This window comes from Myotis myotis, unplaced genomic scaffold (genome assembly GCF_014108235.1).
Source record: "Myotis myotis isolate mMyoMyo1 unplaced genomic scaffold, mMyoMyo1.p scaffold_m19_p_3, whole genome shotgun sequence".
In the NCBI taxonomy this organism is placed as follows: Eukaryota; Metazoa; Chordata; class Mammalia; order Chiroptera; family Vespertilionidae; genus Myotis; species Myotis myotis.
The window spans coordinates 212809311-212822200 of record NW_023416335.1 but is presented as its reverse complement, the minus strand read 5'-3'; the positions used below and the strand labels follow the sequence as shown (position 1 = coordinate 212822200).

General features: G+C 66.1%; 1 protein-coding gene across 2 annotated transcripts in view; it reads right to left on the bottom strand.

Annotated features, from left to right (window-relative positions):
* GRAMD4 (GRAM domain containing 4) overlaps positions 1 to 12890 on the bottom strand; it is a 56797-nt gene that overhangs the window by 34106 nt on the left and 9801 nt on the right. The window contains exon 1 of one of the 2 annotated variants that reach the window (XM_036299138.1): positions 6535 to 6929. The exons of the other annotated variant lie outside the window; for it this stretch is intronic. Coding sequence (XP_036155031.1) covers positions 6535 to 6554 — 20 coding nt within the window. The 5' untranslated portion in view covers positions 6555 to 6929. Of the gene's footprint in view, positions 1 to 6534; positions 6930 to 12890 lie in introns of those variants that run through there. 2 annotated transcript variants of the gene reach the window in all.

The window sequence follows — 12890 nt, the reverse complement described above, 5'->3', positions numbered from 1 at the left end:
CACTCAGCCCGACATGGCCCTCCTGTGCCCTCTGTGCAGTCCAGGCCCTGCCCCCGCCCCCTGCCCCCTGCTGGGGGTGAGGTGAGCCAGGTGTGCATTCAGCCCTCGCAGCCGTGACAGCCCTCAGGTGAGAGGGTCCTGTCCTCCCAGCTCCTTTCTTCCCCTGGCCCAGCTGAGCCCGGGATCCCGCGGGGCAGCCCCGATGCTCACACCCCACCCACAGCTCTCCGTATAAGAGGGGGAGCCCACACCCCATCTCCTGCCAACTGGCCAGGAAAAGACCAGGGCCCAGGGCAGGGCCTGACAGCGGGGGGCCCAGCCCTCGATTTCATCCTCTGCGACAGAACTCCATCCAGTGAAATGAAACATTAAAAATAACCCCAAAGCCTCAAAGTCCTCTTTGCACCTGTTGCCCAGGTCCCTGCCAGGCCCCGGGGTGGTGACGGGAGAGTCCTACACAGTCTCTGACTAGGCGACAGCACGGCGGGCTCTGCAGGCAGAAGGGGCCAGGCCGTGTCCGAGCCCCGTCCGTCCGAGCCCCGTCCGTAGCACGTGGCCCTGTCCCCTGGCGCTCAGACTGCCCCGCACAGCTCAGGTCCGGCCGGGACTGAGTCACAGAATAATTTGGGGACCGTGAACGTCTTTCACCCAGGAGTCCTGGACATGCAGGAGGAACAACAAGTATTCAATGAGCACCTGCTATGTTCCAGATGCCGTCTCCTGCTGGGATGCGGAGGAGGTGCTGCCCTGGCCTCCCCCTGAAAGTGGAGGGCGAGGAAGGCCCCCTGAGGCGGCGACAGGCCACAGAGGAGAGCACTCCAGCCGGGGCACCCACTGAACCTGCCAGAGGGAGAGGGTGGAGCCAGGTGGGAGCAGATGAGACCCTGCGAGGTGTGGTCCATTCCGGGTCACAGTGTGGGGCGCGGGCGCCGGCAGGGGAAGGAGGCCGGGGGCCCACCAGGGTAACTGGCACGGTGACGGGAGAAGCGAGGGTGGGGAGCAGCTGGATAAGGCGGCGTCCGCGCCTGCAGTGAGTTCAGTAACGGGCAGGCGCCTCTCCTCGCTCGGTCCTCACACACCTGCCCAGGGAGGCTGGGTCCCAGGCCCCACCTCTCTCGCCCCAGGCCTGGCTTTTACTAAGAACTTAATAAATACTAGGATACTTATGATGCCCCTTCCCTTTTAAAGAGAAGGAAACCGGTTCAGAGGGGAAGTCATAGCCACCACCACTGGAAGACGGGGTCCGGGGCCCTGTCGCTCCCGCCCCGGGAGCCGGCTCTGGGAGGCCCAGCGTGGCCGCAGCAAAGCGAGGGAGGCCCCGGGCTCTCAAGCGCGCCCTCGGGCCTGCCTTCCAGTGCCCACAGCCAGAGCGGAAACCGCAGCCACGGCCCTGGACAGCAGCTCCGCTCCCTCAAGCAGATAAAGATAGGATCACACGTGACTCAGCACCCACCTCCGTCACGCCCGAGCACTGAAGGTCTCACACAGACTAGTACCTGTGCACACAGGTTCCTTCCTCACAGCAGCCAGGAGGCGGAAGCAAACCGAGTGCCCATCAGCAGGTGGCGGGTGTGTAGGACGTGGTCCTGCCCCTGGGTGAGCGACGGCCTGTGAACCAGGTCACGGTTCGGTCCCGGGCAGGGCACACGCCGGGTTGCGGGCTCCATCCCCAGTGTGGGGCATGAGGCAGCAGCCAATCAACAGTTCTCTCTCATCACTGATGTTTGTGTCTCTCTCTCCCTCTCCCTTCCTCTCTGACATCAATAAAAATATTTTAAAATATGAATAGAGCGTGGCCTATGCTGCCAGGGAGCACTGCTCAGCCTTAGAAAGGAGATTCCACACCTGCCCAGCACGGTGAGCCCTGAGCACAGGACGCTCTGCGACACCGGCCAGCGCAGGACCAACACTGCCGCCCGACGCACGTCCCATCACAGACACAGGGGCGGACGGGCGGAGGCTGGGGGCGGGGGCTTCATGGGGACAGTTTCCCTCTGGGAAGGTGAGAGTTCTGGAGATGGATGGGGATGGGGGCTGCACAACTACGTGAGGGTCCTCAATGCGGGGGCCTCGGGGCCATGGGGGGAACTCAGGCCCGGGGACAGTGGGGGAGCTCGGGCCTGAGGTCATGAGGGGAGCTCAGGCCTGGGGGCCGTGGGGGAGCTCGGGCTTGGGGCCATGGCGGGAGCTTAGGCCCGGGGGTTTTGGGGGTAAGTGGGGCGTGGGGCCGTGGGGGAGCTCGGGCCTGGGGCATGGGGGGAGCTGGGGCTTGGGGCCGTGGGGGGAGCTCGGGCCTGGGGACATGGGGGGAGCTGGGGCCTGGGGCCGCGGGGGAGCTCGGGCCTGGGGGCCGTGTCGGGGGGGCCTGGGGCCGTGGGGGGAGCTCGGGCCCGGGGCCATGGGGGAGCTCGGGCCTGGGGGCCGTGTCGGGGGGGCCTGGGGCCGTGGGGGGAGCTCGGGCCTGGGGCCGTGGGGGAGGGGGGCCTGGGGCCGTGGAGAAGGGGGGGCCTGGGGCCGTGGGGGAGGGGGGCCTGGGGCCGTGGGGGAGGGGGACCTGGGGATGTGGGGGAGGGGGGCCTGGGGACATGGGGGAGGGAGGCCTGAGGCCGTGGGGGAGGGGGGTCCTGGGGCCGTGGGGGATGGGGAGCCTGGGGCTGTGGGGATGGGGAGCCTGGGGCCGTGGGGGAGCTCGGGCCTGGGGACCGTGGGGGAGGGGGGGCCTGGGGCCGTGAGGGAGGGGGGCCTGGGGCCGTGGGGGGGGCCTGGGGCCATGGGGGAGGGGGCCCTGGGGCCATGGGAGAGGGGGGTCCTGGGCCCGTGGGGGAGGGGGGTCCTGGGCCCGTGGGGGAGGGGGGCCTGGGGCCGTGGGGGAGGGGGGCCTGGGGACATGGGGGAGGGGGGCCTGGGGCTGTGGGGGATGGGGAGCCTGGGGCTGTGGGGGATGGGGAGCCTGGGGCTGTGGGGATGGGGAGCCTGGGGCCGTGGGGGAGCTCGGGCCTGGGGCCGTGGGTGGGGGAGGGGGGCCTGGGGCCATGGGGAGCTCGGGCCTGGGGGCCGTAGGGGAAGGGGGGCCTGGGGCCGTGGTGGAGCTCGGGCCGGTGGCCACGGGGGGAGCTCGGGTCCGGGGGCCACGGGGGGAGCTTGGGTTGGGGCCATGGGGGAGGGGGTCCTGGGGCCGTGGGGGAGCTCGGGCCTGGGGCCGTGGCGGAGGGGTGTCCTGGAGCTGTGGGGGGAGCTTGGGCCTGGGGCCGTGGGGGAGGGGGGTCCTGGGGCCGTGGGGGGAGCTCAAACCTGGGGCCGCGGGGGATGGGGAGCCTGGGGCCGTGGGGGAGCTCGGGCCTGGGGCCGTGGAGGAGGGGGGGCCTGGGGGCTGTTGGCAGAGCTGTGGGGGGAGCTTGGGCCCAGGGACCGTGGGGGGAGCTGTGGGGGGAGCTCGGGCCCGGGGGCCGTGGGGGGAGCTCGGGCCGGGGGGCCGTGGGCAGAGCTGTGGGGGGAGCTCGGGCCTGGGGCCATGGGGAAGCTGTGGGGGCAGCTCGGGCCCGGGGGCTATGGGGGGATCTGTGGGGGGAGTTCGGGCCGGGGGGCCGTGGGAGGAGCTGTTGGGGGAGCTTGGGCCTGGGGCCATGGGGGGAGCTGTGGGGGGAGCTTGGGCCTGGGGGTTGTGGGGGGAGCTGTGGGGTGAGCTCGGGCCCAGGGGCCATGGATGGAGCTGTGGGGGGAGCTTGGGCCCGGGGGCCATGGGGGGACGCAGAACCCAGGGCTGACAGGGCCTCTCCAAGCAGGAGTGACGCACAATAAATAAAGGAGAAGACAGAGGCCCCGCTGCTGCAAAGCAAGGGCCTCCCACAGGGGTCGAAGGTAAACATCTGCAGCACGTGTCCGGATGACTCATGTGCCGACACTGGTCAACAGCCCGGGAGGGGCCAGGGCCAGGAGAACAAGCAGTTCTCGGACGGACGACAGGAACCGTCACTGCAGAGAGAAACACCGTGGACGCTGCACCGAGACCCCCGCTCCTGGCAGATGGCAGACCCGGTGTGTGGGTGCTGGACGGGCGCAGCGCAGCGTGGAGCAGAGGGCGATTTTGCAACGACCGGTGGAGTGACGATTCCTTTCCAGGAATCTCTCCCACTCACACTTGCAAATGACGTGGGGAAGGTCGCTCATCCCAGCGCTGGTTTTATAACAGAAAAAAAGCAGCTGAATGCCCCTTCGTGTCCACCCGTGGGCGACAGCCCCACACGGAGCCCCGGGAAGGGGTGCAGGCACAGGCCCCCTGGCCCTGGCCCAGGCCTCAGCTCCTGCAGCTGAGCTGTGTCCACACACACCTGTGAGCCCGGTGGGGAGCCGTGGGCCTGCAGCAGGGCCGACAGCCTGTCCCCCCGCCCAACCTCCTGGCGCACTCGCCGGGCACGGCACCCGGCACGGGGGAACAGCCCAGGGCCCCCGTGTGCACACGCGGCACACCCTGGCACACCCTCTGGTGGGTGGGGGACGGAGGCAGCAGGTGGAGGAGCAGCCCAGGGCCCGTGGGCTATGGGACTGGAGAGGGTGGGGCCTCCTCCTCAGGGTCCGTCCATGGCTGTCTCCCAGGCACCCACCGTTTCCCCGCCCAGTCTGTTCAGAAACACCCTCCCTGCCTTCGGATCTTAAGCACCTTTCCATGGTCGTCTCCTCCTCCAGGAAGCCCTCCCAGACACCCTTTCACCAGGAATCCCTCCACCCATGAGCATCCCTGCACGAGGGCACCTGGGCTCACACCTGTGTGCGTGGACACACGCGACACGATGTACCACTGCCTCTATGTGCACGAGGACCGCGGTCTGTTGTCCAGCAGCCCACGGCAAGGACTGTCCGTCACAAGCCCTGCCTCACGGGAAGGCGCAGCAAATCTAAGCCTTTTTGGTAAAGGGACCGCATGAGCCGGGAGCCCACGGGTGCCTGAGAATGAATGAACACAGGGAAAGCCAAAGAGAAGCAATCGGAAAAGGGGAACCAGAGACAGCAGCCTGGGCGCCCACGCAGGCAGCCCCACGCCCCCACGCCGCCACGCCCCCACGCTCCCACGTCCAGGACGTGAACCCACACAGGCCTCTGCCTGAGAGCCCGCAGTCCCTGTGGCGGGTGGACGAGGTGAGCCTGCGCCGTGGGAGACCCTGGACGGTGACCCACACCCTCCTCTGCAGGAGGCAGGGGGAGGGGACAGCCCCCAGGGATACCTGCGGGAGTCGGGGACGAGCCGGCGGCATTCTCAGGAGAGCCCGGGCACCGTCGGCCTCAAGTAACCGGTGGCACAGCCCATTTCCAGAGCAGGTGCTCGGGAAAACGAGTGACAGCTAGCGGAGCCCTCACGCAGGCCCCGCAACAGGCGCGGCGAGCAGGGGCGCCGTCCTGCAGGGACCAGGCCGGCCACACCGGAGTCTCCTCACGCGTCCCAGGGGAGGTCCCCGCGGACCTGCGAGGTCACCCTCCCGCACAGGACGACACAGGCTTCGCCGCAGCCAGAACTCGAGGGCAGAGCCCACCGGGAGGTGCCGGTCCGGGGCTGGCATGGGAAAGCTTCATCTCCACCTTCCACAGACAACAGCCCGACGGTGAAGTGCGGGCCACGGCACCAGGGGTACCGACTCTCAACCAAAGTTAATACCGAAAGCGCAGCCTGAAGTCACAACGCGGCTACTGACAGGCACAGGCCCCACCGCCCGGGAGCTGCACGCACTGTCCAGGTCCCCAGAGCCCGCCTCCTGTGTCCTAGGGATCCTCCCCAAGTCTCATGATGCCCCAATTGACCCCACGTCTCAGTCGGCTTCGTTCCCACACGTCCTGGGACAGTCCCCCGGGAGCCTGCCCTGGCCCTCCCTCCTCACCGGGCCGTCCAGGGAGGCCGAGCCTGCTGTGTGTGGCGGTCACCGCGGGTGCACACGCCCTGCACCCGGGTCTCGGCCGGCCGCTCCTCTTCCCTTGGGGCCTGGAATGGCTGGTGCGCTGACCAAGGCGCGGGTCCCCAGCGGGCCCAGCCCATCCTTGCCTCCTGTGCCGGTTCGGGTGGGCCAGGACCTAGCTCTGAACAGCTCCTGGTTCTGGAATCAGGTCCACCTGCCCCAGGGGAGCGGCTCCCACCCCACAGCTGAGGGCACAGCCTTCCCAACACCCCCCTGCCCCAGTGCCCCCTGGACTCCAGATCCAGCCTCAGCGCATCACACAAACCAGAGCACTATCGGGCACGCCCCCCGGAGAAGTGGGGGGCCACGGAGAGGCCGTCAGGGTGGGTGGAGAGTGTCCATGTCAGGATGCTCGGCTCCGACCCCAGAGGTCAGGGGCGGCCTCCCTCCCTCCCTCCGACCGCCACCACCAAACCCTCAGGACCGAAAAGCCCCACCACCCAGCACGTGCCGCCTCCCCCCGCCCCACAGGCAGGTGTGCGACCAGGCGATGGGCAGACCTGCATCTCACGCAAACTTGGCCCCAGAACAGCCGCCTGCGAACAAAGTGGCCCTTGTTCCCCTCCGTCCCGATGAAACCCGCCGCAGTCACCTGCCGCCAGGGAGAGACATGGCTCACGGGGTCCTCGGATCCGAGGCCGACGCGGCACCATCGCAGGCCCCCCTCGGGCCTCACGTCCTCTTCCCGAGGAAGTCCCAACACGGAGCGAAGCAGCTCTCCAACGTGGCCGTTCGGGGCGCGGGCCTCCTGCCAGGACCCACGCACAGCCCAGGGAGGCCGGCCACGAGCTGCCGGGACCCCGCACCGGGCCAGGCCTGGGCGGCTCTGCTCCGGCCTCAGCCCCAAGGTCTGCGGTGCTTCCCCTCTGCCCGGGCTGAGGTCTGGCCGCGGCTTCCCGGGGAGGGCAGGGCTGGCTTAACCAGCCCAGCAGGTTGGCAGGCTGAGGAGGGATGTTTCCCATCCCGCCTGGAGGGGGCAGCAGAGCTGATCCGCGCCCAGGACACCCCTCCAGGGGGCCACATGAAAAACCTGTCCCCACGGCCAGCTTCCCACATCACCTCCCAGGTCACCCTGGAAACCCGAGCCCGGCTGCCCGTGGGTGCGCGCTCCGCCTCCGGCTGGTTTCCCAATATCCTCCCTGGGCACTTGCCGCCTCCTCACCTCCAGGTGCCCTGCAAGTGCCATGGCTCTGGGCCGAAGGGCACCTTTGTCTGGGCCTGGTCTGTGGGCCCCGCGCAGAAGGGCACGGAACCTGCTGCCCTCGCTGCTTTGCCTCAGGCGGCCCCTCCCAGCCTCCCGGACGCTCCAGGCCGCCCCTCACACCGCTCCCTCCAGTCCCTGGGAGATCCCCTCACTCACGGCCAGGTCAGCCCCAGCCCCCACCTCCAGCACTGACCTTGTCCCAGCACCTCCCTGCCAGGGCCATTTCCACACCTGAAACTTCTGGAAAGACCTGACCCCCCCTCCCAAACTCCCCCCGTTTCCTCATCACCCAGGGGAGCCTCTGCCCAGCGCTCCCCGGCCACTCCTGGTCTCTCCGGAACACCCTCTCATCCCAGGACACACCTGGTCCCTCACCTGTCAGCGTTCCGACCTGCCCTGGCCTAGAATGTTCCTTATCATCTCTGGCCCCTGACCCTGCCCACTTCGACCAGTCTTTCAAGATTCAATCACACGGAGGGGTCAGGGTGGGGGACCCCCCCCAGCAGATGCATGACGCCATGGCAGCACCACAGTGCGGTGTGGGCTGGAGAACGACACGCAGGAGGAGACACGGGGCCAGGCCACGCCACAGGCAGCGGGAGGTGGGAGCTCAGGGGGCTGTTCATTAAAAATCACTCGGGGCCCTAGCCGGCTTGTCTCAGTGGTAGAGCATCAACCTGCGGACTGAAGGGTCCCAGGTTTGATTCTGGCCAAGGGCACATGCCTGGGTTGCAGGCTCGATCCCCAGTTGGGGATGTGCAGGAGGCAGCCGATCCATGATTCTCTCTCACCATTGTTGTTTCTCTCTCTCTCTCCCTCTCCCTTCCTCTCTGAAATCAATAAAAACATATTTTTTTAAAAAAGAGAAAAACTCAGGCCCTGGCTGGAGGGGTCAGTTGGTTGGAGCGGCGCCCCATACATGAAAAGGCTGGGGTTCGATCCCCACTCAGGGCGCGTACGGGAGGCAACTGGTGGATGTTTCTCTCTCTAAACATAACCTCGAGTGGGAATTTAAGAAAAAGAAAAAGATTCGGCCCACAATTCCCCTCCCTTAAAGTCCCCCCCAACCCACTACTGCTGCTATGGCAACTCAGCCACTTATGGCAACGCTGGTACCACACCCGCCCGCCCGTCTACCCTGCGGGGCGGCGGGCCACAGCTAACAGGTGCTCACAGAACATGTGCGAAGTGGACAGAGCAACGAGCCCGTCCTCCCCGCCCGAGGCATCCCTGTGCGTGCCTCACCTCAAGACCCAGGCCACCTGCCCCCAGGCCCGCTTCCGGCTGAGCCCCGGGTCCAGGGAGAAAGCGCTGGGCGGGGGCGCCCATGGCCTCCCAGGAAGAATCCGAGAAAGGCCAGCAGGTCACATGGTCAGCAAGGCCCCTGTGGTGCAGACGCCTCCCCCCGGCGTTGGAGAACACTGCGGGCAAGTCAACTCCTTTCACCTTTTTGTTAAAACGGTTTCTTTTTTTAAAAAAAAATATTTTTTATTGATTTTTTACAGAGACGAAGAGAGAGGGATAGAGAATTAGAAACATCAGTGAGAGAGAAGCATCGATCAGCTGCCTCCTGCACACCCCCCACTGGTGATGTGCCCGCAGCCCAGGTACATGCCCTTGACCGGAATCGAACCTGGGACCCTTCAGTCTGTAGGCCGACGCTCTATCCACTGAGCCAAACCGGTCAGGACTAAAACGGTTTCTTTTTAAAAAACATACAAGGAGAGTCTGGCCGGTGTAGCTCAGTGGTTGAGCATCGACCCAGGAACCAAGAGGTCACCAGTTCGATTCCCAGTCAGGGCACACGCCCGGGTTGTGGGCTCGATCTCCAGTGTGGCGCGTGCAGGAGGCAGCCGATCTGATTCTCTCTCATCACTGATGTTTCTCTCTCTTTTCCTCTCCCTTCCTCTCTACCTAAAAAACAATAAAAACACTAAAAACAAAAACAAGCAGAGAGCTCTGATTGGGTTATGCTGTGCACAAAAATAATCCCGGAATAGGTCTCCTCTCCTCTAATTACAGAATTTAGGACAACATCCATGTGCTTCTGGAATACTTTATAAATAGGTCATCACAGGCTCTTCTTATTGCCAAGATTTGAAAGCGCCACCACAGGCAGGAGCCGGCGTGGCCCCCGTGACGCCCCACGTCCTGGAAGCTGGAGGCGTGGGGTGGGTACGGCCGAGACGCCTTCGTGACGCGGCGAGCCTGCAAAGCCCATCGCGGGTCCCACGGACGGAGCCACAGAACTCCGTTCCGGACGGACACCCTGCTCTGAGCTCTAGTCTCCTGCGGTGGAGACGTGGCTGCTCCCAGATCTGATGGGAACAGTGAGAACATTCCGGAGACACCGAGCCCAGCCCGTCCTGGCACGTGACCGAGTTAGCGAGGCCGTGCTGAGCTCTCCCTCTGTGACTCAGGGCAAACAACTCACTCAACTCGTTCTAATCACACAATTAAGCAGCCAATTGCCAAACACACTCGCCTAACTTCAGAGGCTGATCTGTGAGCCAAGTCGGCTGGGTGGGGCCTCACATGCCGGGCACCCTGGGGGGATGGTGGGGGACAGGCATCAACGCCCTAGCCTCCGGGAGCAGTGGTGCCCTGGGCCCAGCGCGGACCGGGCGAGTGAGGTCCCTGCCGGCCATCCTGTGGGAGCGGGAGCGCCCAGTGTCCATCAGTGCACCAAACGCTTCCATGCCTCCTGGCCGTGGCCGGAGGGAGTGCAGGGGAGGGGCCAGGCCTTCCCGGGGGACGGACCCGGGACCCAGGCAGTCGAGTCAGCCTTGTTCAGCTCTGGGAAACACAGAGCCCAAACCACAATCCGTTTTCGGATGCGGCAGCAAAGTTTGTTTTTTGAGGCCGGATCAGAGGATGTGAGATGGACAAGCTGGGGGAGCAGTTACCTGCCTCACTGGTCCCCCGAGATGGACAGCGAGCCTGTTACCTGCCTCAGGGACCCGTCACCTGCCTTGGCTGTCAGCTCAAGCACCTGGCTCCCGCCCCAGCCTCCAGCAGCTCTTTCACACCGGGAACCTCGCCCCCCTCAGCTGTCCTCAGACCCTGGGCTCTCCCACCCAGGACACAGCACGTGGTTCTGAGCCCTGGGTCCCCGCACCCCACAAGCCACCCAAGCCCGGCTGGTCACCAGCAACCAGACACCCACGGACCCAGCGCACGTGGCGGCAACCCCTGCCCGGGGTTAAGGGGTCCTCTCCCTGCCACCCATCACCTTCTCAGCTGTCAGAGACGAGGTGCCGCAGATCCTGGGGACACAGAGACAGCGGCGAACAAGGCCTGGGACAGGCCCCGTGGCTCAGGGCAGGGGCGACGGTGTGCCCCAGAGCTGTGTGGGCCGGCTCCAGCCTGACCCCCCTGCCTCGGGGGAGAACCGAGGCCGGAGGCCTGTCCGGGCCACCAAAGTGATGTGGCCATGCTGACCGCCAGTGGCTCAGCCACCCAGGCCGACGGGGGCGGGGGGAGCTGGGGGTGACCTGTGGAATCACCCAGCCTCGCAGGCCCAGGCTGCCCTCAGGGAGCTCAGTCTAGTGGGGAGACCGTCCCTGGGGGATGGCGAAGGGTCAGCTGCAGTGGGTGAGGTCCAGGCTGGCCTCTCTGAGAGGATGGGGGTGGGGAGGCCTGTGACCCACGCAGACTGTGGGCCAGGAGAGAGGTGTCCACACATGGGTAAGAGGACAGGGCCCATCTGTTAAAACCCTAAGGAGTGGGCGGTGGGACAGGGCCAAGGGCTGAGCCTTCCAGGCAACAGGGCTGTTTCACCACTTACCACGCCCTCTGCGGCCACCACATACTCATCTGCAACGTGGGAACAATGTGGCCCCTTCCGGGGGTGGGGGGGGGGGGGCAGCCACCCACACGGTCCCCTGGCACGCAGGTGTTCAGACACCCACAATGCGCCATCACCCTCTCCCTGGGCAGCCTCAGCACCCTAATGAGCCTCGCCCCTACCGTGTTGTCCACCCCTGGACCATGTTAGACGGGGTCCCCGACACCCAGGGCTCACCTCCCCCCAACACCCAGGGCTCATCTTAAGATGGTCCGTTCTCCCAGTGCAGGGCCATGTGCCTGCCAGGGAGCAGGGGGGCTGCTCAAGGCTGACAGCGTCGCTCCGGCCAGGGCCGTGCCTCCCTTTTCCTGCCTCCATTCAGCCCAGACCCTCCTCCGAGAACCAGCCAGGCCTGCCTCTCCTCCTCTCGCGGAGGCGGAGCAGGCCAACCTGCAGGCGCCTGGCACCTCCCCTGGATGCTGCCCGTCCTGTCCCGTGACTTCCCAGCGGCCCGCCCTCCTCGTGCTGTCGCCGGTCAGGTGCGGGTGGTTCCGGGCCTGCTCCCTGCCTCCTCACTGGGCACCCTGTCCTGGCAGCAGACGGGGCTGCGGGCTCCTCGCCAGGGCCTGGCCACTCTGAGAGCCACAGTTCCAGATGTTCCGCTCAGAAGGCGGCACTCGGGCAGCCCGGGTAGAGCCGCTGCCGCCCTCAGCCCCCCGGGCCACCTAGGCCCCTCCAGACGGGCCCTCCCAGCAGGCGCAACTCCCAGACGCAGGGTGCCAGCCCCCCTCGGTCCCTCGCTGTCCACACTCCCATCCTGCCCGCAGCTCCGCCCGCCGGGCGTGCCTGGGCTTTCTGACAGCTGACTCATAGTTCACTTCCTCTCTGCCGGGCCAGGCCCACCTGCAGCCCGCAGGCCGGCTCCAAGCACCAGGACGGCCACGGGCACCTCACTCCCTCAAGTCCTGCCTCCAGGTCCAGCTCCTTCGGGTCCCCACCCACCCACACCCACACCACCACCCACACCCACACCACCACCCACACCCACACCACCACCCACACCCACCCACCCACTCTCACCCACCCACCCACCCCACCCACCCCCACAGATGCTCACACCTCATCTCAACCCGCCCTCGGGCGTGATCCACATTATCTCCCTGCATTCTTTAGTTTTTTTTAATCCTCACCCGAGGATATTTTTTCAATTGATATTTTTAAAGACTGGAAGGAAAGGAGTAAGTGGGGAGGGGAGAGAAACATCAATGAGAGACACATCAGTTGGATGCCTCCCACACACACCCAGATGGGGGGCCAGGGATCGAGCCTACAACCCAGGTTTCATGCCCTTGACCGGGAATCGAACCTGTGACCACTGGGTGCCAGGTCCGCTGTGCTAACCACTGAGCCCCGGCCAGGGCTCTCCCTCCGTCCTTAAGCAGTGGCTGGTGAACAAAATACGGCTTTTCTCCCTGGTCCAGAAGGGCTCAGCAGGCCTGCTGTGCGCATCCGACAGGACAGGGCCGGGCAGGGGGCCACCACGGACAGCTCCCCAGCCAGCAGGCAGCACAGGCCACAGCCTCTCTCAGTGGCCGCCTGTCCGGCCCCCCTGTCTGTCTCTGACCCTCTCTCTCTGGGTGGAATAGAAGGCAGCCGTAGGCACCAGAGCCAGCACGGGGCGAGACATGCCCAGAGCAGTCCACAGGGACAGCACGCCGAGCGCCAGGGCCACGGGCAGGGCCCCCCTCCTCCTGCCCTGCCCCACCCACACCCGTGAACCCAGTCCCACTGCCAGGACGCAGCACCCCACAGCCTTCTCGGCAGCACCCGGGGCGCAGGGACAGCACTCGGACCATGGACTGTGCGGCAGCCCCAGGCCAATCACTTCCCAAGTGAGACTGGGCTTGTGACAGAGGGTTCGAGTGTTCTTGTAATGATGCAAGTTGCTTCGGAACCA